At 46.4% G+C, this 27,137-nt stretch overlaps 1 protein-coding gene across 4 annotated transcripts in view; it reads left to right on the forward strand.

The window, feature by feature from the left end:
* The window catches only part of BSN (bassoon presynaptic cytomatrix protein), a 205,141-nt gene extending 178,593 nt beyond the window's left edge, over positions 1 to 26,548 (forward strand). The window contains exons 6-13 of one of the 4 annotated variants that reach the window (XM_083488622.1): positions 12,639 to 14,790; positions 15,166 to 16,007; positions 16,607 to 16,703; positions 17,435 to 17,575; positions 18,440 to 18,494; positions 18,896 to 18,994; positions 21,059 to 21,123; positions 21,591 to 26,548. In XM_083488622.1, coding sequence (XP_083344748.1) covers positions 12,639 to 14,790; positions 15,166 to 16,007; positions 16,607 to 16,703; positions 17,435 to 17,575; positions 18,440 to 18,480 — 3,273 coding nt within the window. In that variant the 3' untranslated portion in view covers positions 18,481 to 18,494; positions 18,896 to 18,994; positions 21,059 to 21,123; positions 21,591 to 26,548. The remainder of the gene's footprint in view (positions 1 to 12,638; positions 14,791 to 15,165; positions 16,008 to 16,606; positions 16,704 to 17,434; positions 17,576 to 18,439; positions 18,495 to 18,895; positions 18,995 to 21,058; positions 21,124 to 21,590) is intronic. The other 3 variants (XM_083488624.1, XM_083488621.1, XM_083488623.1) reach the window with 3 other exon arrangements.
* The last annotated feature ends 589 nt before the right edge of the window (positions 26,549 to 27,137 follow it).

The following is a 27,137-nucleotide window of genomic DNA, read 5'->3' on the forward strand; positions in this document are numbered from 1 at the left end:
CCACAGCGTAAAAGAATCCACTGCTACTCCTTATGTTCCCAGTATGATATCAGATACTAGAACATCTTCAGGCAATCTACAGACATCTTAAAGAGGGGACCATCACATCTCACTCATACAACATTGCAGATTGACATCCTGGTCTTCAGGAGCAAAGTCTAGTTTTGAATTGCACAGCATCCTTACTGAATTTGTGCAAGAAATACATAATGAACTCCATTCCTAACATATTTTGTATATAAAGTCTTGTGCTTTTATTATACTTCTCAGCTTTTCCTACCTACCAACTGCAGCAATTCTTCTCATATAGGATTGCATTATGTCTACCCTCTTACAGCAATCTCTTTTGCTTCGTTTTTAATATATGTTTGATACTCTGTGGTGTGGTTCAGTATCAGCAAGATACTGAACACACCCAAGTCCAAAATAGCAAGTGCTCCCTTTTCTGCATCCTAAAAACCCATGCGAGCGGAGAAGCTGTGTGTTCTCTCCTGTGCCATCTAGTGGCAATAAAGAAAAATAGCCTTTTGTGCTTTGGGAAAAACATGTTGTTAGCTGCTAAGGAACTCCTACGTGGCATCTCAGAGGAACTTTCCCTTCATTAGTACATATGAAAACAAGACATCCATGTGGGAATTGTCATGAGATCTTTCGCTTTAGTACCTGCCAGGACAGCTGCGCAAGGGAAAATCGTATCACATTCCCTAAAATGTCCATCAACTCACCTTCGTCAGTCATATCCTTTTCTGCACAGACATAAGAAATCTATATTTTGGAAAGGAGATAAATTGCAATGGAAAGGTGCTTCCAGACATTGGGGGGGGGAAGGTTAATCTAGGAAGCATTCTAATTTTCTGGCTCTAGCAGGCTGTACATCTGTATTCTTGCTCTGTCAAGCTATTGTGGTAGGCAGCACAGGTTTTCCAGATAGTCTTAGCATTACAGTTTGCAGCTGTAAGAAACCAGTACAAGTGCTAACAAATGTTTTCTATTGCAAAGTGGTCCCAGTCAATAAACCTGCTGTTATGTTTTGAACTAATTGCAGTTTTTAAACGACCTTCCAGTGCAGTCCCCAGTACAGCACATTGCAGTAGTTTAAAAAAAGACTGTGCCAAAACAAGAACAGCATATCAAGAACAACTATCTCTGGCTTAGCTTTGTGTCACTGAGACTATTTGGGCCACTATGGATAAGACTAAATCTAATAGCATCCCCAGACTACAGGCCTGATTCTTAAGGGGGAGTGCAACCCCATCCAGAACAGGCAGCATAGCATCTCCCATGGCAGACAGACTAGAATACTGTACATACCACACCCCAAATTTATGGGTGACTTCGCTCAGATGTTAACAGCACGGGGACAGAATGGAACCTGGCAGAACACCAGAGACAGAGCTGCAGTCCCCAGCACCACCTTCTGAAATAGTATGGAAAAAAGTCCCCCCAATCTTGACTTCAGACAGCCTTTCCAGAAACATACCATGATTGATTATATTGATAGCTGCTGAGAGGCCCAGGAAAATTGACAGGGTTTTGCAGTATCCCAACCCTACACCCAGCAGATTTCATTCCTCAGGACAAGCAATGCTATTTCAATGACAAAACCAGGTCAGAAAAAGGATTTGGGTGGGTCCAAAGAATTTGTGTCATCCAAGAATGTCTGCAGTTGCACTTAAGCTTTCGCCTAATGGAAATGTTTGTGACCAGCTAACAGAGGCGGGGAAAGTCTTGTGGAGACAAAGGAGCCTTCTTAGGGAATGACCATGTAACCATTGTCTTCAAGGTAATCAGGATTGCACACACACCCCTCTTTTCATGGAACATTTATCACTTCCTGGAGCCAACTGGTCAAACCCTCTCCTGCTTGATATAGTAAGCAAGATGGTCGTACCTAACAGGTAATTGGCTCTGGTCCTTGTCTCAGAAATTGAAAGTCATTTCATAAAAAAAGGAATAGATGGCACTCTGGATGTATTCATTGCAGATCCACAAGAATGCAGAGTGCAGGTTGCCACAGATGCAAGCAGTTTTATCCTCAGAGTACTTAGTAGATGAGTGATAACAGACATCCAAGGACTTATCCCATCAACTTATGTCCCAGTACCTCCGTTTTCTCCCTCACCTGCATGCTTTAGACTCACACGGTGTCATTTTGAAACACCAGCTGTATTTACTTGGCTTTTTGTGTCTGTAAGTTTGAGTGTTGCATATATCTGAGCAGACACTGAACAGGGCAAAGAGATATCAGTTGGGGACTTTGGGCCTGTGAATCTAATTAGGCCTGCCAGACCATTTTGGCCAAGCCATGCCCACCTGCCCAGCACCTGATGTCATATATATCGCATCAGGTGTGGGGCAGGTAAAAGCGCAATGGGGGTTTGCAAGGCACATTGAAGCCCCAGCTGTTAGGTGGTTGTTGGGGCTTCAAATCACCACCTAGGGATCTCTACAAGCATCGACAATCAACTGGTTGTGGGTGCCTGAAGTGCACAGCGAACAATCAGCTGATTGTTGGGAATCCAAAGCACATCTCTTACAAGCAGCAGGGATTGGCTGCCCTAGGGAAGTCTCCATTGGGAAATCCATAGTGCAGCTGAGGAGACTAGAGGAAACAGCTTGGATTCAAAATGCTGGAGGAAGCACTAAAAAATGAGGATTTATCCCTCTGCAAAGAAAGTGGTTTGGATTCAGAGTCCTTCATCCAGCTCTTTGAATCCAATTTATTTCTTCTGGAGAGAGAGAAATGTTCAGCTTTCAATCCTTCTCTTTCTCTCTCCAGAGGAAACAGCTTGATAAACTTAGGGCTTACATGCTAATTCCTACATGCTTCCCATGTAGGAATTTTGTAGTGTTTGAAGTGCCCTGCAATAGTCATGAAAAGCATTTGACAGTTACACTTCTGGAATGACAACTCTCCAGAATAGGCTTGCATATATGTCAGCCATGAGTTGTATTTGGATTTTTAAGGTGTTTTCTTGCCTGACTTGAAGATACTGCCTCAGTGTGTGAACTGATCATGATGCTCTTAGGCAAATTCTACTGATGAAACGAGTGCTGTTTACATTTTTGATGCAGCATAACATCTTAACATATTCCTCCCTTGTCAGTCTTTGGGAGGTGTCCCTCAGTGCAACTGGAGGATTGCCTAAAGCAATGATATTTAAGTTTTGCCATTATTTCTCCATGTCTACTCTGCACACCTCTCTGCATATCCAGTATTCCATGCTGTAGAATAACCTTTTCTGCAGGAGAATTTCCCCAGCAGGTAGACTTGGACATTTCCATTTGATTAACGTTCCAACAATGAATATTTTAACAGGCTGGACTTGGATTACATCCTTGGTGTGTGCACATACACAGTCATTTACAGATGCACTCTCAGTGCATCTCCCTGTACACAGTGCTAATATCTTCAGTTTCTTGATTAACAGGCTGGGGCCCAGGTTGACAAAAAGCCCTCATTCCCTGAACACCCTCTCTCCAACCCACTTAGCAAAAGATGGAGTCCTCCTGGGTGACAAAAAATACCTGAAGGCTGTATTCTGTATTGCATAACGGTTGCTTTGATTTTGGCATTTTCCTAGAACACTAGCACTAATTACAGCATCAGTAAGGGCACAATAGTTGGTTAGACGAAGGGTCCCTCTAGAAGAGTTTTTGGATTTGATATCCCGCTTTATCACTACCCTTCAGGAGTCTCAAAGCGGCTAACAATCTCCTTTCCCTTCCTCCCCCACAACAAACACTGTGAGGTGAGTGGGGCTGAGAGACTTCAGAGAAGTGTTACTAGCCCAAGGTCACCCAGCAGCTGCGTGTGGAGGAGCGGAGATGCGAACCTGGTTCACCAGATTACGAGTCTACCGTTCTTAACCACTACACCACCCTGGCTCTCTCTGTTAGATGCTTCTAGGAGACCCGCCTGCAGCCTCCCCCATTGCTTCCTCCCTCTGCCCCCAGGAACTGGTATTCAGAGGTTCCATTTATTTACCATGACTGATAGCTGTTGATAGCCTTATCCTCCGTAAACCTGTCTAATCCTCTTTTAAAGTCATCACAACATCTTGCGGCAACAAATTCCATAAGCTCATTACGTGCTGTTTGAAAAAGTACTTTCTTTTGTCTGTCCTGAATCTTATCACCAATTAATGTAAATAGTGACCCTGAATTCTAGTTGGAAAGGGGGGGGGGAATCCCTTTTTTAGTTATTCTCTCTAGACCATTCAAAATGTTTTTATCCAGTACAACTTCTACAATATCCCTCTTGTTCACCTGTAAAAGCCTCAGCTGCTTTAACCTTTCATGGTAGGGAAGGTGCTATACACTCATCATTGTGTGCCCCCTTTCAGCATTTGCTCCAGCTCTACAATATTCTTTACATATTCAAATACGGTTGTATTACAGCTTTGTACCAAGCCATTACAATACTAACCACTTTATTATTTAGAATCTTGTAAACAACCCTTTATATGAAATTTGTTTTTATCACTGATGCCTCACAATGAAGTGATGTTTTCCACCCGGCATATATGTGGGTGGATTTTTTTCTCTCAGTGTTTATCACTTTTCCATTTTCAGTTAACCTAACTTGCCATTTTGTTTTGCCCATTCACTCAGTTTGCGGACACCCTTCAGGACAGGAGTAGGGACTCTGTCAAGAGTTCAACTGTGAGGGAGAGGTCAGCTTGGCCAGCACACTCCCCGCAGGAAGTGCACTAGGGAAGCACCACCCAGCAGGACTGAACTCCCTGCTCATCAGCTGATGAGAGGGGTGTTAAAGCCTGCTATTTTGACTGTATACCAGTTCCCTGTGGGGACCTGGTGGGCACAGCCAATGCAGCATTCAACCTTGCCTATCAGCTGATTGGCATGTGAAAGTGCTTTGGGAGAAATTGGAGGTCAAATTGGACCCCCTGGTAGGCCAAGATAGGCCTGTGGGCTGTAGGATCCCTTTCCCTGCTTAAGGAGCTCTTCTCATTCTACATCAAGCCCCATTCTGATTGATATCATCCAAAAACGTGGCCACCTTATGACTTACTCCTTGGCCTGATGTAAATAAGTTAAATCGCATTGGTTCCTATACATATCCTTGAGGCACTCCACTGCTTACTTCTGTCCATTGTGAATACTGTCAATTTGTTTATTCCTGTCTTATGATGCCTCTTCTTTAACCAATTATCACGAGAGGACCCTGAACAATGGTTAGACTAATAGATTTGTAATTTCCTGATTTTCTGTCAGCTTTAAAAAGTTGATACAGTATTATTTTAAGGAAATCAGTTTTAATGATGTTACCGGAAAAATCTGAGGGCTCCCTTGGACAAAAACAAAGACACCAACCAGGATAACTTGGAGCAAAACAGCAGCCTGTAGGCTTGGCCTTTATTGAACTGTTGCAACAGGGTGTTCCCCTCACTTGCAAGAGAGAGGAAAGACCCAGAAAGATGGTCTGCAAGACCTTATAAAAACTTTTGAAATTCCCATCCTCCAAGTCAAGCCCACCCCCAGAAACATCATGCATACATTACAGAAAGGAGGGGTTGACATCATGCATACATTACAGAAGGGGTTGACATCATGCATACATTACAGAAAGGAGGGGTTGAGGGAGGAGTTGTGGTGGTAACCTGAGTGTCCTGTCACCTGGCTGGTTCCTCCTTTCCCCCTGCCCATGAATCACTTCCAGGAGACAAAGGGAGTTTGCAGTTTCCTGCCCCCAGAGGGAAGATCTGATCATTGTCCTTTGTTTCAGTCCATGCTGAATCCACTACCATATGCAAGTTCTTTGTGATTTTGATTGTCTTCTGTCTGGGATTATCAGGGTTGACATAGCAACTGGGCAGGGCTCCTGTGGATGTGCTGGGATGGTGAAGGGATTATGGCTGACCAGAACCAAGTCACCCCCCTTTGATAGTCCTTGTCATATGGAGTAATATAAAAATGGAACAGTGCAAATCCGATGTATGGTTGATTTTTCTATGAATTTATAACAGAAATGTGGCGTATGTAATGTGTGAGTGTGAGTGTGTGTGAAGTTTGTACAAACAGAATGATTGGGGTGGGGGGGTTCCTGCTACAATGACAAGGGTCATATTTTAATTGGATGACCAACAATTTCATATTGGGTGTGTGGCATCTGGTGACTTTTTTGTGGTCAATTAGCCATAGACCTTCATCTCTTGCCATCTCTAATGAATACTAGTTCCTGTATCTTCCACAGTGAATTCATCCAGCTTCTCAGTAATCTTCCTATTCTCATTCAGCAATTCTTTCACACCACTTTTGTCTTAACAGTCTGACAGCTCCCCAGGCTAGTTTCCTCATTCTAAAGGATCAAAATAAAGCTGTATAGTTTTGAACAATATCTCCCTCAAATTTTATTCACTTGGTTTATTGTCATTTTACATTTGTTTTACCAGAGTTTAAGCTCTTTTTGTTTTCCCAATTTGGACCAGGCAACCATTTTCTAAAAGAAATCTTCTTCCTTTTACTGTTTCCTTGAAGTCTGCTCATTAACTAGGTGGGCATCTTCCTGGCTTTGTTTATTCCTTTCTAACCTGCTGTATAGATTTTATCTGAGCTTCTAGTACAGTATGTTTCATTAGCTTCCAAGTGTTCTGAAGACATCTGACTCTCCCTTTCAACTTCCTTTTAACTAATCCCCTCATTTATTAGGTTTCTTCCGCCAATAACATTATGATTGGCATTCTGGTATTCTGACACTATTCTCATCTTGCTTTTGCCTTCAGGCTTTACACTTGGGACTTCAAGTACTGCAGGATAGTTATTTATTGTTTGATGAACAGCTTGTGTTTGTTAGCTGACAGAATAAAAGATTAGTACCTCTCTGTGTATCAGCTACTAGCTGAGGATGCATAGTGGTAGTGATGTGTAAAATGTTCATGATCTTCAATATTTTCATGCAAAAACTGTCATTTCAAAGGGTCCACAACTTCCCCTTTATTTCCATTTCAAGATTATTTGCATGCTTCTTCCACAGCTCTCCCCCACCACCTCTACTTCAGCTCAGCACTACATGATGTACTTTAATAGGTTAGACACACATGAGAGATGACACATTTTACAAATGATGCAGACTCAAACTCTTGGCAGATTCATTTGACTCCTCCACGCTGTCATTTATCCTGGGTCACTACTGAAATTCTGTTGATTTCACCAGCACTAGACCTACCTCTACAGTATAAACACGTTCTGATTGACATATGCACTGAGAATGTGTGGAACTCACCTAGGTATAGTCTGCTACTGTTTAGGCCACTACAAATTGTATGCAGTAAAAAAGGGAGAAATTTCCCCATTCTTCAGCGTGTGGCTTCAAAGCTGCGGCCTGCTTTATGTGCTGTTCAGTTCTTCTTGGAGCTGCTGCTGCAGGATCTGCCGCAATTGTCTCTCCTTCTCTATTGACATCCTGCAGCTGAGGAGTGAGAGAAATCCCTGAAAATCAGCTGCTTTGACAGGCCAAGATAGCAATGACACTAGGGTCCAAGAATGTTCTTTGTCAGCTCTAGAATCTGGAAGAACTGCTGATACCCACTGATACTTGCTGCCCAAATTTCAGCGGCAGAAATCTCTCTTCTGCAATTGCTGCTGGAGCTGTTGCATGGCTTTTAAAAGACAGTTACCTAAGATGATATAGGAATCCAAATGCTGCTTGTTGTGTTGCTGCAAAATGGACTGTTGAGACATGTCCTCCCAATGCAGGAGTGCAAGGTAGAAGGCTAAATATGGCTGCATTATAAGTGCACTGTAAGTATCACAAGCTACCAATGCATTGAATAGGTGTGAGGCAGAGAGCAGTGGAACTATGTAAGCCTCTCTTCCTTTCTCACAATTTTTCCTTTCCTTCTCATTCTCTGTATCCCTTGTTTCCTCTCTGCTCCCTTTCTCTAAGGGAGTCGAAATACTGGTTAAAAGTGCAATACTTCTAGATGGTTCAGGATATAAAGGAATCACGGGTTAATACCTGCCTTGAAAATCTCAAAACATAGCAAGGCCACGTTAGCCTGATATATACTGAAACTTTATGAAGATCAAGTTATGTCTGGTGCCTGTACAAAGATTTTTGGAAGATGAACAGGTTGGTGAGATCCCAGAAAAATGAAAGTGAGGATCTATCTACACTTTTGTTATTTAAAGTTAATCCTGCTACATCAAAAGGCTGGCATCCCATATCTTATCATTTATCTTTCTGTTTTTCTCCTGCAATGAAGGGTGACTGCTGAAAGCAATAGAGAAGCAAGAAAGTGTGCTTTTGTGAAACTGCACCATTCCTCCAGGGCACAAGTCACCAACCTTTTTGGACTAGTGGGCACATTATGAAATTTCAGAGAGTTCCAGGTCTCACAATGACTGCCATGAAGGCAGGGGTGGCATAACACAAAATTAGATGCCCACCACTGGCAACCTTATTCTTGCCATGGAAAGTCAGCTACGTTCTGCTGGTCCTGATTATGGAGATCCAACACTGACAGATGCTGTTGCTCTCTAATAACAACAGGGAGCATTCCCCAGGAAAAAGCAAAAAATATACTAGGTAGCCACACCACTCTCATTTTACAGAAATCACTTAGAAGGTACCTGCAAATCTTACCCCATAACGTTCTTTCTAAGAAGGCTAGAGACACTTGCCCAGGGACACCACTGGTGACCTAGGGCTAGCAGGCCCTGTGTGGGAAAGCAGCTCTCATTTTTCAGCAATGAGAAACGAAAACTGGCTGCTATGAAAATACTCATGAAATGATCTCTGACTGCCCAAAAGCTAATTGTTAATATTTCTGCTCATCAGAATGTCTTCATGTCAGACAGATGACATTTTGCCTGCAAGGCATCCTTGCCCTCTCTGCTTCACCCAATGGAAACCTGCAGGCTGCATGGCCCTTAGAGACCAATCAGAGATACTGATGGAATAGCTGTTATCCCCTCCTCCAAGATCTACATGATAGCGGTCTCTTTCTAGGGCCCTACTGATCCTGTATAGTCATTTCAAAATATGTTACTTGCATGACCTCAGATACTCTAACACTGCAAAACGTTGTTCTCTAACATTGTTAGGGTCTCATATTTCCACTGGTTATGTAAGATCTGCCAAAGTGGCAAGACCTTTGGGGAGATTTCCTTCCACCTGGATTTTACATACTGTTTGGCTTGGGCTTCCACAAAAGCAAGACCAAAAAAAATAATAATCTCAGGATCATCTGAACTTCAAAGACAGTGGATTTACACCTTCAGACTAAATAAGAGTGCCTTTCCCAGACAGACAAATTTTGCATTATTAGAAACTTGCTTTGCCTGCAAAAGCAGAAATCTTCCCAAGATAATCTAAGCAGAGATTTTTATTTTGACTTTTTTATTTTTTTAAAAAAATCTGTGAACCAGACTGAGTTGATTTTTGTTCTGGCTCATTAGAGAAAAATATTCAAGCTGATTCCTGCTTCTTTCAGAACTCATTTCCTCAATGTCAGTAGCTGTGGTGATTCATATAGTATATAATATTGCCATTAACATCATTATTCAATTTAGCCTTTCCAATATTAAGAAGCAGTCCCCCACACACCTGCCCCAAATCATGAGAATTTGTATACAGTATATTTTAGTTGTACATTTTAGTTTTGAAGATAACCACCCAAAGGCTTCCTGAATTGGATATTCTCAGTGGGTGTTTTTTTGGGGGGAGGGGGTAAAAGAATGAGGCGCCTCTACTCATATAATGATAAAAGTGTTGTGGGTGCCAGCACAAAATGGCTGCCATGTGCTGCAAATGAATAAAATAAAAAGAAGTGCTGGTACTCTATATCCAGTGAGTACTTTAGCAGAAAGAGCCATGGACATGCTAATCTAGGGCGTTGCCAAATTTCAAAACCTCCATAGAAATACAATTTCGTTAACCTAATTTAATTTAATATAATGGAGAGGGTGAAGCATCATTAAGCAGAATCATTACCATATTGGCCCGAATATAAGCCACACTCAAACAGTGGTGTCACAAGCTGGGGGCGGGGGGGGGGGCGGTGCGCCCTGTGTTCCATGTCTGGGGGGGTGACAAAACACCCCCAGGTGTCTTGGCACTTCGCGGGGTGCTTGCCCTGCTGCACCGGCCCGGGCCTGTCAGCACGAGCAGCCATCGCGTCGCCGCAGGCAAATGTGGAGGATCCTCGGCTCATGGCTGCAGCTGCGAGCAGAGGATCCCACCACCGTCCATACGGCTCTCTGGTGGCAGCGGCGGCAAACCGCTACATACAACGCATGCACTGTGTCACACGCATGCGCTGTACATAGCGGTTTGCCACTGGTGCCGCTGGAGCACCGTACAGACACGGTGAGATCCCTCCGCTGCCAGTAGGAGTCGCTCACAGCGAGCTGGGGGGGCCCCTCCCAGACTCCCTCGCTCCCCGGCTCGCCATAAGTGGCTACTACTTTGCTGCTTTACAGCGAGCCGGGGAGAGAGGGAGGGGGACGGATGGGAGCCATGGCTCCTGAGAGGACAAGCTGCGCAGCTTTGCCAGCACCCTGGCAAAGCAGCATAGCTCCCCCCTTCCCCCGATGGCTTGGGGTACCTGGGAGTCGTGGGGGTGGGGACGCAGAGGCATAGGGAGCGGGGGCAGACCACCCCAGGTTTCATCACTGAAGGGGTGACATTTGGTGCCTGCCCGCGACTCCCAAGCCTACCCCAGCTGTCAATGTGTGTGGGGGGGGGTGACAAAATTCCATACTGGGTACCACCTGGGCTTGCTACGCCTCTGTACCCCCTCTGTAAGGGAGTGATATAAGTCACTCCCTTAAAATTCCACAGGTACTCACACCCATTCCATTTTACCATATGTCTGTTTCAGCAACAATATCGTAAAAGCCAGCTTTTGTAAGGTTGTGAATTTAAGCCACACTTTAACTTTTCACGGTTGGAATTTAAAAGAAATAAAACTGCGGCTTGTGTTTGGGCCAATATGGTACATAGAATCATTGAGGATTCTGTGTCAGAGACGGGCAGGAGCATGACAGCTGGGGGAATGTGTGGGAAGAGGAGGCAGGTGGTGGCATAGTTGTCAACTTTCCCCTTTATTTAAGAGAAATTCCCTTATTCCAAATAGGATTCCTCGCAAGAAAAGGGAAAAGTTGACAGCTATGGGTGGTGGTGGGGAGGACCCCTCAGAAGGGGCCAGTGATTTGTGAGGTTCTGAGGAGATCGAGGGGAGTCAGGAGGAAGAAACCGGGGAGTCAGAAGCGGGGAAAGGAGGAAGGAAAAGCTGGAAGAGGTCTCGGAAGCTGACCTTTGAGATCCCCTCTCTCCCCACCTCCACTGTATCTCTGCTCAAGGAGAGGCTTGAAGTGAGGGGAACAACTGGTGCTTGCGTACACCACATCAGGCCAGGGACGCGGACTTATAAAAAATATTGGGGGGGGGGGGGAAAGCTCATGAATAATAAATAAGCTCATGAATATGCAAATAAAGTGGTGCCGCCTCCTCGTGAGCGAATAGGGGAGAGCGTGCTGCGCCTATTAATCAGCTCCGAAGGAAATTGGGTGGAGCTTTTGCTCGGGAGGGAGGGCAGGAGGCATGCAGCCCGACCCTGTGCATTTTGGGCTGGGGGAGGGGCGGCGATGGCGCTCTGCTGGAGGGGCGCCGGAGATTATGGGGGGGCGGAGCCCCCCCAAACGAATTTTTGAGGGGGCTCGGGCCCCCTCAAGCCCCATGGAGTCGGCGCCTATGCATCAGGCAAGGGGTGGGAGGTAAGAAAACAGGAAAGGGCGAGGCCACACTGTTGCTCCAACTCTCCAAGATAGAGTACTGTTCCGCAGAGGTAGATTTCCTGGGCAGCTAGTTAGCAGGAAGGGGTGTGCGTATCCCTTGCACCTTAGCAGCTGATGTAACCAAGTGCCTTGCTAATAAAGAACTAAAATTCCTGTCGCTTGTCCTCATTGGTCTGGCTGCATGTGGCATTCTTGTGACTCAAGTGCTTCTGAGTCCTGGTTAGTTTTAACAACCATTAATGTGCAAGGTTACACTTTGTCTCCATCACAAGATTAGAGCCAGTGTGGTGTAGTACAGTGGTACCTCGGGTTACATACGCTTCAGGTTATATATGCTTCAGGTTACAGACTCCGCTAACCCAGAAATAGTACCTCAGGTTAAGAACTTTGCTTCAGGATGAGAACAGAAATCGTGCGGCGACAGCACGGCAGCAGCAGAAGGCCCCATTAGCTAAAGTGGTGCTTCAGGTTAAGAACAGTTTCAGGTTAAGAACGGACCTCCGGAACAAATTAAGTATGTAACCAGAGGTACCACTGTATTTAACAGTGTGGGATTAGGACCTGGGAGACCAGCGTTCAATTCTCCACTAGGCAAAGCTCACTTGGGCCAGTCACTCTCTCTCAGCCTCACCTACCTCAAAGAGGATTGTTGGGGGGGGGGTTAAATGAGGGGGAGAATCATCTATGCTACTTTGAGTTGAAAAGGGTGAGGTAAAATATGAGATATATATAATGGGCCTGCCTTAGAAGATAGGAACCCCAGAAGTGTGGGCCACTGTTGAGTAATACACCCACCTGGTAACTAAAAATGGAAATGTGTTCTTTCACACACATGGTTACCTGCTATCTAAATTAAGCTTCCCATTACCTTCTAGATTTCAACCCTGCAGTCAAACACCCTCATTCGGAAAGTGAAACGGACACTGCCTAGCCCCCCACCGGAAGAAGCTCATCTCCCTCTGGCCAGCCAAGCTCACTCACAGATGTACATGCCGGGCCTCATGCAGAAGGGAGTGGCAGGGCCAGCCATTCAGGTGACGAAGGCCAGCCTCCTCAAAGACATTGACCGCGACTTGAAGCTAGTGGAGCACGAGTCCACAAAGCTGCGGAAGAAACAGGCTGAGCTTGATGAAGAAGAAAAGGAGATTGATGCCAAACTCAAGTACTTGGAACTGGGGATTACGCAGAGAAAAGAGTCTTTGCTGAAGGACCGAAACGTCCGTGACTATCCCTACCTGAGATGCTTGGGGGAAAACAGGGATTATATGTCTGACAGTGAGCTCAACAACCTACGACTCTCTGGCTATGAGAGTCTGACCAGGCCTAGTACTGCCCCTTCCAATCAATACGCTGACTTTTCCAGTGCACAGTACACATCAGCCTCCTCTTATACCCCATATCAGTACTCCTCAGGACAAGCTGCCCCACCAGCCCCAGCCGCATTCCAGCAAGCAAGGTTTCAGCCTCCACACTACCCCTCAGCAAGCAATGTCCCTGCACAGAATGGATTCCAAGCAAGCCAGATGCCGGCCTACCCTTCCCAAACGACATACCAGAGTCACAGCTTTACTCCAAGCACTGGGTATCAGTCTGAACAGGTTCTGCAAAGTCACCAAGGCTTCCGACCACCTTACCAAGCACAGACCACGTATCCCAGTCAGACACCTCAGCCAGCACAGAGCGCTCTTTTCCAGACCCACGCGGACACACACACCACCTCCCAGAAACCGCGGCAGACATCGCTAGCTGACCTTGAGCAGAAGATGCCCACCAATTACGAAGTAATAGGCAACCCCACTGTGGTCATCTCAGCCGCAACTCCAGAAGTGACGTACAGCACCACAACTGTGACCAGCAGCTACGACCAGTACAAGCCGCCAGAAGGAAGGCACCAGGACAGGAGCAGTGTAGCTCAAAGTCCCTCGACCAGCTATTCCTCTGACTCCCTCTACACAAACCTGGAGCAGAACATTCCTCGGAACTATGTAATGATTGATGACATCAGTGAACTAACCAAAGAAAGCACCTCAGCAGAGGGCCAAAAGGGAGATTCGCAGTTGCAGAGCAGCAATGGGCGATATATGAAAGAAAAGAGTGACTTCACAGACACAGATGTCTCCAGCAGGCCTTGTTGCTACCCAAAGGGAGAAGAGTCAGAGGAGGACATGTATGATCACCACGGCCCTGACCATCGTGGGAGAGGCTACCATAGGGGCCCAGAGAGCAATGGGAGGATGTCGGGTAGCTCCGGCTCCTACTACTACGGGGACAGTGATTACAGGCACTCCACTCGCCCAGACAAGCCTGGGTCCACCATGGGAGTGCAGAAGCACTCTTCCAAAAACTTGGCCCCAGCTGTCATCTCTTCCAAACGCAGCAAGCACCGGAAACAAGGTATGGAACAGAAGATCTCAAAATTCTCCCCTATAGAAGAAGCGAGAGATGTGGAATCAGACCTGGCCTCTTACCCAGCAACCACGTCAGTCAGCAGCAGCAGTGTGGCATCCAGAGCAAAGAAGATGCAAGACGACATCACATACGGCCTCAAAAAGAATGTCTATGAACAGCAGAAGTACTACGGTGGGTCTGCCAGGGATACGATGGAAGAAGATGACAGGGCATACAGTGGTGGGCGATCCAGATCGTCTGGTTATGTGTCGGAGAGAATGTCGAGCCGCGAGATCAGGAGCAGGTCCTACGAGAGAGATAGCATGGAGAGGCCTCAGAGAGGCAGTTCCAAACCTTCTTCCCTTAGCATGAGTCAAAGTCGCGGGCGACCTCCAATTCGCACACAAACCTCAGAAGAAGAGAGCCCCATCAGTCCGTTGGGGAAGTCCATGGGCGTATCACGGTCCTCGGGTGGGCCTCTCCCTCAGTCTGCTGGGGACAGCTGCTCTCAGTTCTGCTCCAGTCACTCATTGCCTGATGTACAAGAACATATCAAAGATGTGCCAAGAACCCACTCTTACAAGCATGAGGAAGGTTACATCATGGATGATTCACACTGTGTTGTTTCAGACAGTGAAGGTAATGGCTACCTGTGGTAACTTAACCCCAGAGCATGCCCAAGCGGGTCATATTTGCAAGGACAATACCACAGCCTCCGTTTCCTTGCCAGGTGCCTTTCTCCCGCGTTTTGCTTTCTGTTTTGGTGGTTCTGTGTTAGCATGCTGCACTCTGCATGTCCTACTGGTGCTCTGCTCACTGCTTGTTCAGTGTGATACTGTGCTACGATTCCTGTTTATTTATAGATATCTATTTCCCGAGCGGCTACTGTGGCATATCCTGTGTGCATGCAATCGCTTCCTTGCTTTCTTTTAATCCATTGCATGGCTTCATCCTGGGGTACATTCCCAACTGTGGATGAGGGGATTGACTGTGATTTGTTTTTGGTTTCTGAAGCCTATCACTTGGGTCAGGAGGAGACAGACTGGTTTGATAAGCCGAGGGAACCTCGTTCGGAGAGGATGAGGCATTATGGTGGCCACTCCTCATCCTCCCAAAGGAGGGGTCCAGTTAAGCACACCTATCACGACTATGACGAGCCCCCGGATGAAGACATGTGGCATCACGATGACTACTCTCACCCGCGACACTCCTCTTCCAAAGAACACAGGCACCATGGAGACTACGGGAGGCATTCGTCCTCCTCCCGGCACTCCACCGATGACCTGCCAAAGAGGTCATCCAGGCAACATCCAAGAGATGCTGGCCGCCACGAGTCACGCGGACATGGGCAGCCCTCTTCCCAGAAGAAGGCTCAGCAGGCCGATATAAGAGCGCAGCCAGGTTATCCTTCCAGCTCCTCAGAGTACTCCCAGCAGTCTCGGCAGCCGTCGGGCTACCATCATACCTCAGAGTCCCAAAAATCGCAGAGGCAGGTGCAACATGGGCCGCCATCTCAGCAGCCAAAATCGGAGCCTCTTTCGCACCAACAGCAGCAGCAAGCGAGGCAGCAGCAAGTTGGGCAGCAGCAGCAGCAGCAGCCGTCATCCAGGCAGCAGCAGCCGTCGAGCAGACAGCAGCAGCAGCAGCAGCAAGCAGCTCCCTCGCAACAATCTTCTCAGCAACAGCAACAGCAAGCTAGGGTGCAGCAGCAGCAGCAGCAGCAGCAGCCACCGCCAGCAGGAACCCAAGCCCAGCCCTCCTCACGGCCAGCCCAACAACAGCCTGGCCAAGCCCAGCCAGCAGGCAAACCCCAATCTGCCCTCCAAGCACAACCTGGCACTCACCCAGCGGGACCAGTAAGTACCTATGTGCCTTTGCTCGGGGTCAGTTATGCAGTAGGTCCCTCAGAGCTGACGACAGCTTGTTTTGCCCCATGTCAGGTGAGAGGGCTGGGCTAAGCAATGGCCTGTTCTGCAGTACAGGAGTCGCGCTGGGATTGCCTCACCTTGGAATGTCAAAGCAAGGTGGACTGTGCATTGTACAGTCTAGGTCGCTGTGGAGAATGGAGTCTTCCCAGCAGAGAGGAGGTTCATGGAACTAACAATAGGCTGCAGTAAGTTATAGAGGGGGCAATTCGGACACAGACAAAGAAGAAGGGAGGGAAGAGGCAAGGAAAGGAATGCACTTAAGGGAATTGCCTTTGTATAAGAGCTTTATATGTAGCTTTCTTGATGGAGATCACAGGCAGTACCTCAGGAATCCTAGAGGATGGGGAGTATCTGGTGGAGAATAGGGTGGGTGGATAAGGATTGCTGTGAGACAGCCAGGATGACCTGGCAGTTAAACTCTAGGAAGAAGGCTAAGAGAAAGATCCCAGGAGATGGGCTTCATTTTACCATTATTCGTTCTCATTTGCATTAAATAAATACATAAATCACTGTTTGCTATATTACAGTCTAAAGCAGAGCAGATGGATGCATCCAAACCTACCACAAAAGTGCCACAGGTGGGGAAAGCACCCCAAACACAGCCACTGGGAGCAGCAGCAGGAGGTCAGTATCTCCTTTCCAGCACCTGCAATTGTATGTGTTTTCCTTAAAAAGGGAGGCAGCACCAGTAGTTCAGTAGGCTCAGATCTCTCTGAGGGACGATTAGATTGAAGTCAAAGGGAGTTCCAAGACCAATTACTGTGGGTGGGGGGGATGTCCTACCTGAGATTAAGAAGGCAAATGCTTTAGGTCATTTAGCTATGGCTGGCCCCAGAGTCTAGGCCAGTCAGCGTAGAATTAATTCACTTGAAACTAGTATTCTGTATGTCATAGAAAAGATAAACATAAGTAGAATGCCCAAAAGCAGCTTCCAGCTTCATTCCACATAGGGTACAATAGGTTCGCTTTGCATAGCTGTCAAAAATAAAAGGCTTCCCACTCCTGTCTCATTAACCAATTGGGGAAATGACTGTAAGTTGAGTTCTCTCATCATTCAGCTCCAATTTAAAATACTTTTTTCACCAAGAAGTTTTAGTCGTTTCTTGTGCTTGTCATACTGATATCTCACCAACACATTGTGCATCTTGGTTAACACTCTTAGAAATAGTGTGGCCATCATTTTCTGGTGAAGGCGGTTAGACAGAGATTGGTTATGGCCTATGAATATGGGGCGGGGGGTATATGCAAATTGCCAGTTGGACCTACCCTTGGTGATACGGGAGGATATATATTTAAATAAATGCATATATGCAGCTAAATAAATCCATACAAATCAATTTCTTTCTCTCCAACAGGCATTAAGATAGGTTCCAAACCAGCAGGTGCTCCCACTTCTGCAGGGGCAGCGACTGGACTGCCAGGAGCTGAGGGAGAGAGCGTCTTCTCCAAAATCCTGCCAGGAGGGGCAGCAGAACAAGCAGGCAAATTGACAGAAGGTGAGAGGTTTCAGAGGCATCTTTCTTGGATGCCCCGTGTCAAAGCATGCGGGATTTGCTCCTGGAGACAGCTCACCTGTCTTCATGCTTGCACAGGTGGATTTGTTCAACACTTCCTGCAGGACAAATGGCAGAACTACAGGGCAACTGCTAATTCAGACCACTGGTCCGTCTAGCTCAGTGTTATCTACACTGGCTGGTAGTGTCTCTCTGGGATTTCAGGCAGGAGTCTCCCTCAGGCCTCTCCGGAGCAGGCAGTAATCTGAACCTGGGACCTTCTGCACTCACAGCTGATGCTCCGCTGCTGAGCCACAGCCCTTGTACTAGTTTACGCCTATGTGAGAATACAAGAAATAAGAAGCCAGCAAGAAAAGTAAAAGCTGTGAAGATGAAATCAAAATAAAGAAAATGGGGATTGGGTGGTAGAACACTGAAGGAAAAAGCCACGTTAACATAGCAGGCCATCAACACGGCAGGCCATAAGTGCTCACTTGATGATGAGGATCACTAAGGGCTAAAATAGAATTGCCTTATCCCAGTAGCAGCTTTCCATCAGCTCAGGCCAACCCTTCTGTTGGGAGATCCTTTTTTACTTGAAATGCCAGGAAGTGACTTTCCTTCTACATGCAAAGCACGTAGCCATAGTCCCTTCCTGTGTCACAAACAGAGATGTGGGGACAGAGGGTGATAACGGGACTGGCAATGTGAAGGCTGATAATATGGAGGGGGGGCTCTTGTGAAATAGAAGAAGGGCCCTAAAAACTGAAGATTCAGTGGGAAAGAGGTGAGTGGGGAAAAGATGCAGTCAGTCTTTGGTACCACATATCCTGATGGCATTTATTTCTCTTACCTTTACTCCCATAGCTGTGTCAGCTTTTGGCAAGAAATTCACATCATTTTGGTGAGAGAACATCGCTGGGTGAGTCACTTTTTGTTGTGGTAATAATAATTTATTTCTTGTACCCCACACATCTGACTGGGCTGTCCCAGCCATTCTGGGTGGCTTCCAACAAAGTATATATACACAACCCCCAATGACATTACAGCTGCCAAGCAAAACTCCTGATACATTTCATCTTCTCTGGCCATTGCCATTGAAAGAGGTCCTGGTGTAATTTCCTGTTTAATAGCTTGGTTCAACTTCTGTCCCTCAACAGGCGCCTTTCATTGCTGCAGCACCCTAACATCAGAGCTAACCTATTGCTCTGTTAATCCAAGCGCCCCCTTCAGTTACTCTGACATTTATTTCTGCACATGTATATGATTCTTTCCTAATAGCCATATCTTTTTCTTATGTGTGTCTCTCCATCACCCCAGCAGGAGTTTGGGAGAATAAATGGAGATCTCATCATTGCACTGGAAAAACCTATGAAGAATCCATTGGAATTCAGTCTGCCGCACCAGACTCTGAGTATAACAGTGAGTGTCACCTCATTGCCTCCATTCCTACATTCTTCTGAGGATGTGGATGAGATCAGATACTTGGCTTTCATCAAGGCTCAGTGATGGCCCCCAAGATACAAAGCCCAGAGGAGATATTTCTTTTACCTAGTCATAAGATATCCTGCTTAGCTTATGGCAATTTGCCTGATAGTTTAGGTAAGCCGTGCCACTTCCAGTCAAGAGTATATCCTGTTGCTGCTAAATGTTTGTTTAATGTCCACAGCATGCTACACACTGTACAGACTTAGAGAAAAGAGACAGTCCCCATTCAGACTTCTTACAGTCTGTATTAGGTGGATATAGCTAGTGAGGGCAGGGGAAGGCAGGGACTGACACGGAGGAGGAAATGAAGGTGCAGGTCGGTGTGGCTAGGATGGTTTCAAAGAATCATAGAGTTGGAGGGGATCCTGAGGATCATCTAGTCTAACACCCTGCAATGCAGGAATATGCAGCTGGCCCTTACCAGCATTGGCACCACACTCTTAACCAGGCTTCCTCAACCTCGGCCCTCCCGATGTTTTTTGGCCTACAACTCCCATGATCCCTAGCTAGCAGGACCAGTGGTCAGGGATGATGGGAATTGTAGTCTCAAAACATATGGAGGTCCGAGGTTGAGGGAGCCTGCTCTTAACCATCTGAGTTTGGGAAAGGCCTTGTTAAAGGAATCTCCTTCCTTAGAGGTTTTTAAGCAGAGGTTGGATGGCCATCGGTCATGATGCTTTAGCTGACATTCCTGCATTGGACTAGATGACGCTCAGGGCCCCTTCCAACTCTACACTACGATTCTAAAGAAGAAGGGCTTAAAGGAGGCTGAGGCACTAAATACTCTTACATACAGCGGGAAGATGTTCTAGACACAGAGGACAGCATGTCTGGGGACAGCCGTGGCGGGGGAAAAGAGATGCTAAAGCATGATGGAGCAAAACAGCAGGTCGCCTGCTACAGCAGAGTTGCAGCGCTAACTTCCTTGCAGCAGTGCCTCTGTTGCTTAACCAGGAGCAAGAGGGACTAGGCAAGAGGGAGGCTAGGATGGTGTGGGCTCAACAGTGGGGCTATTCCTTTGCTCCTGCCATGGTAACCATGCCACACCAGCCTCCCCGCCATCTCCTCCTTCCCCTTCTTCCTCCTCACATTAAGCAGCAGTGACACACCTGCCAGGATGTTGCAGCTGCACCCAACTGGGTGAACTCTGCTACTGTGATAGAGGAAGCAAGAAAATTAAGGTGTGGGATAACACGTAGCTGGCACAATGTCATATAACCTCCCTGCAAACAAATCAGTATGGATGCTCCATAAATAACTGGTGTTGTCCTCGCAAACGCTTTGCAAACAAATCAGGATGAATGGCCAGTAAATAGATTGTCTGGAACCAACTGTAGAAATGTGTCCCATTTGTTTGGTGCTTAACTCTGTTGTCTGTAATGGTAAGGCATCAAAATGGCTTTGCTGTGGCATAAAATTTATTCTATCAGCCACAGCCTTAAAGAATTAATCCCCCAGACCAGCAATCCACATGTAAAATGGATAACGGGGAGCATAAGAAGAAGGCATGAGTGAGGATATTTGCTCTTTGCTGCTTATTTTGACTAAGAATTACCGCTTCGCTCAGCACAATATTGCAGTGACTGTTTTGGGGAAAGCAGCTGTTATTAGCAGTCCTCTCACTGCAGGCAGCAGACAACAATCCTTTCTCTTTGCTCTATCAATAGAACACAGCAGCTCATCTGGAAGCGGGAGGGGAAAGAGCCTGTTTTGTGCATTGCTGTGCTAAGTTCCACCAGGAAAGCCAGTGTGCCATATGCAGAACACTCTTACCTTGGGAAGAGTTGAAATGAGGGGAAGAGGCAGAGAGACCCATGGCAGCTCCAGAATGTGGGTAGCAGCACAAGCCTGCATAGGTCCCAGGGCCACAGCCCTGAGCCACAAGCAGAGAGAGAACATTTTTGTCCAGCTGATTCCATCCCCTGGGTGTGCTCAGAGCTTTGCCACTTACAGCACTATCTCCTTTCATGGCCCTGTCTGTGTTTTTGTCCATTTTAGAGAGCTCACTGAAAGGACTGCATGCTTTTTGATTTGAGGGGGAAATTGAACTTATTCCAGCTGAGGTAAGTGGGTAGCTTCTTACACTTGCTGCCTCAGTCTGTACATTGCAGTGTGAGCCAGGTCTGCCCCCGGGTTTGAGTGGAGAGGTGAAAGCAAACAACAAATCTCTTTGGGGAAAGTGCTGGCTCTTTCAATCCTCAGTTTTAGACAACCCCAGTATGAAACGGTTGCATCTCAGTAAGCGTGGGCAGCTGGTGTCATTATGTAAACTGTTCATGCTCTTTGATTGGTGGTCTTTTCTGGCTAGTTCTTTGGGTTGCTTTTGTGCTTTGGTTTTGAGAAATGAGAGAGGCACACTGCAGCCATAAACAGTACAGTACAGCAGAGCTTTCTCGGGTGGTGCTGTGAGTGAATATCCAGAAAGGATCAGGAAAATTTGTGCCAAACCATGGCATGGCAAGAAATTGTGTTTCTGTGAATGACCTCTTGTAAATAGAATATTTCTGATTCTCTCTTTTGTCTCATCAAGCTTTTGAAACCATGGAAAACCACTAGGCTGCGAGATGGAAGGCGGAAAAGATCTTTACGGAGACATTTGCCAGTGGATCCCATAAGAAGCTCCTTGAGGACATCTGAGCCAACTGTCGCAAAAGGCTTTCAGAAGCCGCCTGCTGTCAACTCCACGGTGTTCATCGCATGAGCCCCAAGGGGTGAAGGCAGATGCTTAGTCTGAGAAGATGTACATAAAAGACGTTTACAGAACATGGCCCGGTCCCAGCTTGTCACACAGACTGGCCACTTCCCTGATCTTGGAGGGGATGTCTGGGGCTCCAGAGACTACTCACTGCGGTGGTTCCATTTGTGCCTAAGGTCTAATGTTGGGAGCCATGGCCCTTTCTTGAGATTATACGCAGAGTTTTCTCTCTTACTGAATTTTAACTCTAGAATCTTCATAGGTTTTTCCCACTCTCCAAGATGTGCTTGAGTCGAGGGCTGGGAGCTGGAGGCTCTGCTCTTCACATTCCAGTTTGCCCTGTCGGTCGCTCCGCCTGCACAGTGTTTGTTCCCTCTCATCCTCCCTGCAATGGAAAGCATGGGATGAAGAGAACTTCGACTAGGACCTAACACTGTTTCACCACTGAGATAAGAGGCCATAGGACTCTGAAAGGCAGTGCAAACTGGCTGACTATTGACTGAAGCAAATGCTGGCCAGGCATGTCTATCAGCCACCCCAAAGCCATCCTGAAGCCATTCTAAAGCATTCAAATGGCAGTGCTTTCCGTTGTTAGTGTTGTGCATTGTTTTATGTATGCCTGGGGATTATTTTTATTTCCAAAACAGCCTTAATCATTCCACTTTTATTTATGCGTATACCTCATCAGCACCCAGCAACTGGGGGTTTGGATTTATTTTAAATTTTCTTTTTTTCTTTTTTTTTGTGAGGTTCTTTTTTGTTCTCAGTTTTTGTTTTTTACTTTGTATCGAACATACTGTTTTTCCTCTTTGCTTTGTCCTGCGTTAGCACATGGACTGTTGTCGGTAGAAGCAATAGAGTGCAGAAGGCTACAAAAAAAGAGCACAATCCAGTGTGATGAGATCAGGAGAGCTTGCCTCTGCCATCCTCCTTCCTACTACTACTGTGCAATTCAAGTCCTTCTTAAGCCATTACCAGTGGGCATGCTCAGAACGACAGAGGAGCTCCCTGGGGGCAGGATGTTGCTGAACCTGCTGGTGAGGAGCTCCTGGCACTGTTACCCGCGAGAGCCGAAAGAAAACCCTGTGAAACGGCTCCTCTTTTCCTTTGCTGTAAAGAATCCAGCAAGTGTATGGATGCTCTGGCTCCCATTTGTCTGCGCTGTCTGTTTCCTGCCCGTCTCTCGTCCACACTGAGCATGCTCAAGAGCAACAATTCATTGGTGTGACCCATAGGAGCTTCCATTCACCGTGGGTAACAGCAAAATGATTCTCATGTCTAATGTTCTATGCAATGAAATAACAAAACAAAAAAAGTTTAAAAAAACAACTGTTAATATTTAATAAGTTCAATGTTATGTATAAGGATTTAATTGCAAATGTGCTATTGAGAAACTGGATAGGTATCTTTATATTGAACACCTGTGCGTATGAAGTTTTCAATTAGTGGCATGCTTGACCCATCCGAGGGACACTTTTGCCAAAGGGTAGCCATAGAGCCGGTGACTGTCTCTGTCTGTTGTAGAGCATGGCTTGCTACTTCTCTGCACGGTTTCATCTATTTAGAATGCTTGCCGTTCTTTGCTTGAGGTTTTTTTTCTCTCTCTCTCCAGTTGGTTCATCATCACTTCTGAATGCCATTAGCAGATTTATGCACTTGTTATTGAAGGCCTGTCAGTGACACCATGAAGCATCATTATCCTGCAGAATGTAACACCAGATGTGTCCTGTGGAACTCCATTAACTATTGGTCCTTTGCCACATCCTTCCCTGGAGTAGCCATTAGTGTCCAGTTCAAGGGGCTTCCTGGGCTTTCTTGAGACCTGAAGCACATTCCTCCTGGCCAAAACAATATTAAGCCCAAATTCTATCTTGGTTCGAGAGCACCACAGGCTGGGGGAGGTGTTCCAAGACTCAGTTACCCCAATAAATTCTGCATGGACAATTTGAGCAGTGTGGCATCAGTTAGTGTAAAGAAAGCACCTTATTCCACTCCCCTAAGTTCAGAACCTGGGAAACAGCAGTGATGTCTCCTGTTCCCACAAGCACAATGTCACTGAATAAAGACCTACTAAACGGCAGCTCCTGACAATGGGAGGCTGGCAGCCACTGAGCGGTGCAGTTTAAGCTGAAGTAGGTTCCAGAATAGAGAGCGTTCCAACTCACTTCCGCCATACCAAGCACCCTTGGTACAATGATGGTGCAGGGCCTTTTCCTCCATGGTTAGACTCCAAGGCAGAGCTCTGCAAAAATTGGAACAAAACTGTATGGGCTTTTTCTGACAGAGGAGAAGGGGAAAGGTTCAGAGGCAACTACCTCTGTTACACGAGAGGTTCTTGCAAACACAGAAGTTTGTGACATTTTTAAGAGAACCTGACAGATCAGTGAGTCTAAGGGCCACGTCACCCCTTTTGCAGAGGCAAACCTGGGTACCAACTGGACACTCAGGGAGCAGCAGCTCACCAGGACTCCCTGACTCGTATTCCTGGTCTATTTGATACTTAAAACACACTTGCAAATGTGTTTCACGCTTTCATGCTTTTCTATTTTATGTGAGCGCTTAAAAAAGGAGCGTGCTGAAAAGGGAATGTATGCTGTGGCCCTTAGGCAGCTGGGGGTTGGAATCACATGAGCTCTCTACAGTAATTAATCCAGGTCTACATTATTTTGATATAAGCCTTAATGTTACAAGAGACTCATGTGAACAGCTAGCATATTGTGTGGTTCATTTTCTAACTAAAAAGAAAAGAGGACTGTGACACTATAAGCAAAACTGTAAAGGCAGACATGCTTGCATGGTTCCCATGGAGTGCACTTAGGGAAGACTCACACTTTGCAACATCTTTGGCCAGCAGTGGCCTCTCCTTGTCATCTTAGAGAGCACATTCACACAGCAATTGCCTGTGCTCCTAGTTTGTCACTATGGTGCCCAACTAGAGATCTGGCCAAAAGCCTTAGAAAAGGCAGGTCCCTTTTTGCCTCGGACACCTATGCAATGAGAACCAGTGTCTGCCTGAGGGAGACACAGTCATCCCCACCAGCTGTGTGGATGGATAAAGGGGACCAGGGTCAAAGTCTACAGGGTAGAAGCTACACGGGCAATGCAACTGCACCTGATACCTGAATGGGTCTGGTGCAGACATGATGTTGAGTTGCAAGTCTAAAAATATTAGGAGGAAGGTCTCTTGATGGTAGTTCAGTTGTTTGCTAAGAATCCAGCTTCTCAGTCAAGATGCAGATATACTGCCTATACAACCTTTGGCACCATCTTCCCCTCCTGCTCTGGTACCATTGAGTGACCTCTAAGCCTTAAGTTATTCCTTCCCATGGATTACAATGTGGGGAAAGTTATCATATGTATGTAGACTAGAGGCTGTCTTCTAAAGTAGCCAAGCCAAGGTATTTTACCAGCGTAGAATGCTTTGTAGAACAAAGGCCAATCATTTGATACAGCTGTTGGCTTAGGACGTGGAAATTCATGTAGGAGATAAAGGCAGAGGCCATGCTTTCAAGCTGGCTGCCTCTTGAATTCCTTGCACTGTTGAATTGGTTACTCTAGTAATAAAAGCATACGCAGGTACTTGGGCCCTACCTCACTGTGCTGTCTCATTGGAGGAGACCAGAAAATATCACCTTAGCTTCAGAGAATGCTAGTTGAGTTTTCCATGGGCAAAGAAACTGCACACTCGCCTTGTTGGCAATCACCCATTGTAAAGACCCAGTTTTGGCAGCAGTCTGCATACCTGTTTGGTTCATCTTGGAGTTGTGGCCACCATAGCAGTTATGGAGTTCATGGATCTTTCTGATGATAGACAGACTGGAAACAATTCCAAGTAGAAGGGGTGGCAGCTACTCATAGTGGACCTACATACAGGAAGGAAGGCTTGGTTGGTAAGCATATGTTCTTGGCAGCTGCTTCAGCTAGGATGTCAAGCTGGGGTAGAGACTACCAAAATGGAGATTTGCTTCCAACTTGAGTCAAACAAGGCATTTGGTAGCAACAACTGCAAGTTTCTCCACCCAGCTCCTTCCCCACCACTCAGGCCTCCCCTGTCCCCCCGCCCCCCAAAATATACAAAGGATTACCCACAATGACAAGTGCAAAATCTGAGGATGCTTCTTCAGGGCTCTAGGTTGAATTTGTGTCCCCTACAGGTTTTCTCAACAGTGGCTGCTACAACCTCCCTCCCGCCCTTCCATTGTAAATATTTGTACAGTGTGTAAAATAATAAAACTAAATTTAAAAACTCATGTGGTATGAAGAAAAAAAAGAAAAACAACAACTCACAGGCCCCTTTTCGGGGGCTCCATCTCACCAACCAGCACACCTGCCAACTCTTGCTTTTGTGTACAAAAGATCAACAAACAAAGCCTGGTGTTTGTGACTGGCTCCTTTGGACTGTTCCTCTTCTTGCAAAGCATAGCAGAGTCTTGTAGAGTTGTTGTGGCTGTCACATGACATGTACCTTTCATGCCCTCGTCCTGCCTCCCATGTATCTTGAGTTGTTCCCTTATCTCTTTTTTTATTTTTATTATCTTGGAGGCAGGAGGGGTTCTGTATAAAAATTATTTTAAAAAAATACCAACCACCACCCATCAAACAAAAGAAGTTTACAGTTGTAAGTGCAATGACCTAAATCCTTTATCTGAACATTGTAAATGATGTGTGTGTCCTGCTGTGCTCTGTGAGAACTTGTAGTATTTCAGTGTACCACCTCATGTATTGTGATTCCGTATGGGAAGTTGCCCTACAAGGTATTTCTGTGGAAAACAGAATAAAAGGACTTAATATGATTCACAAGGCTGAGTCCCTGCCTGCTGGGGGCACATAAAGTTAGGGTGGTCCCCCCCCCCGGGGGGGTTACCTAGATTTGAAAGCTGTGTAAACTTTCCTTGCTTCTCAATACACTTCCTTCTAGAGCCTAGTTTTCAGATTGGTGGTACAGCCAGTGCTATTTTTTCTAGAAAAGGAGGTGCTGGAACTCTCTTACAGTGGCAATGGTGCCCACCTCAGAGGTGCCGGAAGAGAGTTCCGCTTAGTTCCGGTTGTGGGAGGGGAAAAGCCCTGGGTACAGCCATATCTGGACAGCACTCCTTCAGACTATGGAAGACAATTCCCGTAGCTGAATGTAACTGAAAATGGCCTGGACACACAGAAAACCACCACTCTGATAAGGCAGTCACTGCCTTATAGATTGCAGCTGTCACAGACCTAGTCAGTACATGAAGCTGCCATGGTCAAATTACTCTGGGTCTTTCCCAATTCTAAAAGGGGAACTGTACCAGCTGGAAAGGGCCATCTATGCACCGGCCATCCAGACCACAGTGTACCAGAATGGAGGTGGTTTTACGTGCCACAGAAAGGTGCACACACACCCATGGC

This window comes from Podarcis liolepis (assembly GCF_965112155.1).
Source record: "Podarcis liolepis genome assembly, chromosome: 2".
Taxonomy (NCBI): domain Eukaryota; kingdom Metazoa; phylum Chordata; class Lepidosauria; order Squamata; family Lacertidae; genus Podarcis; species Podarcis liolepis.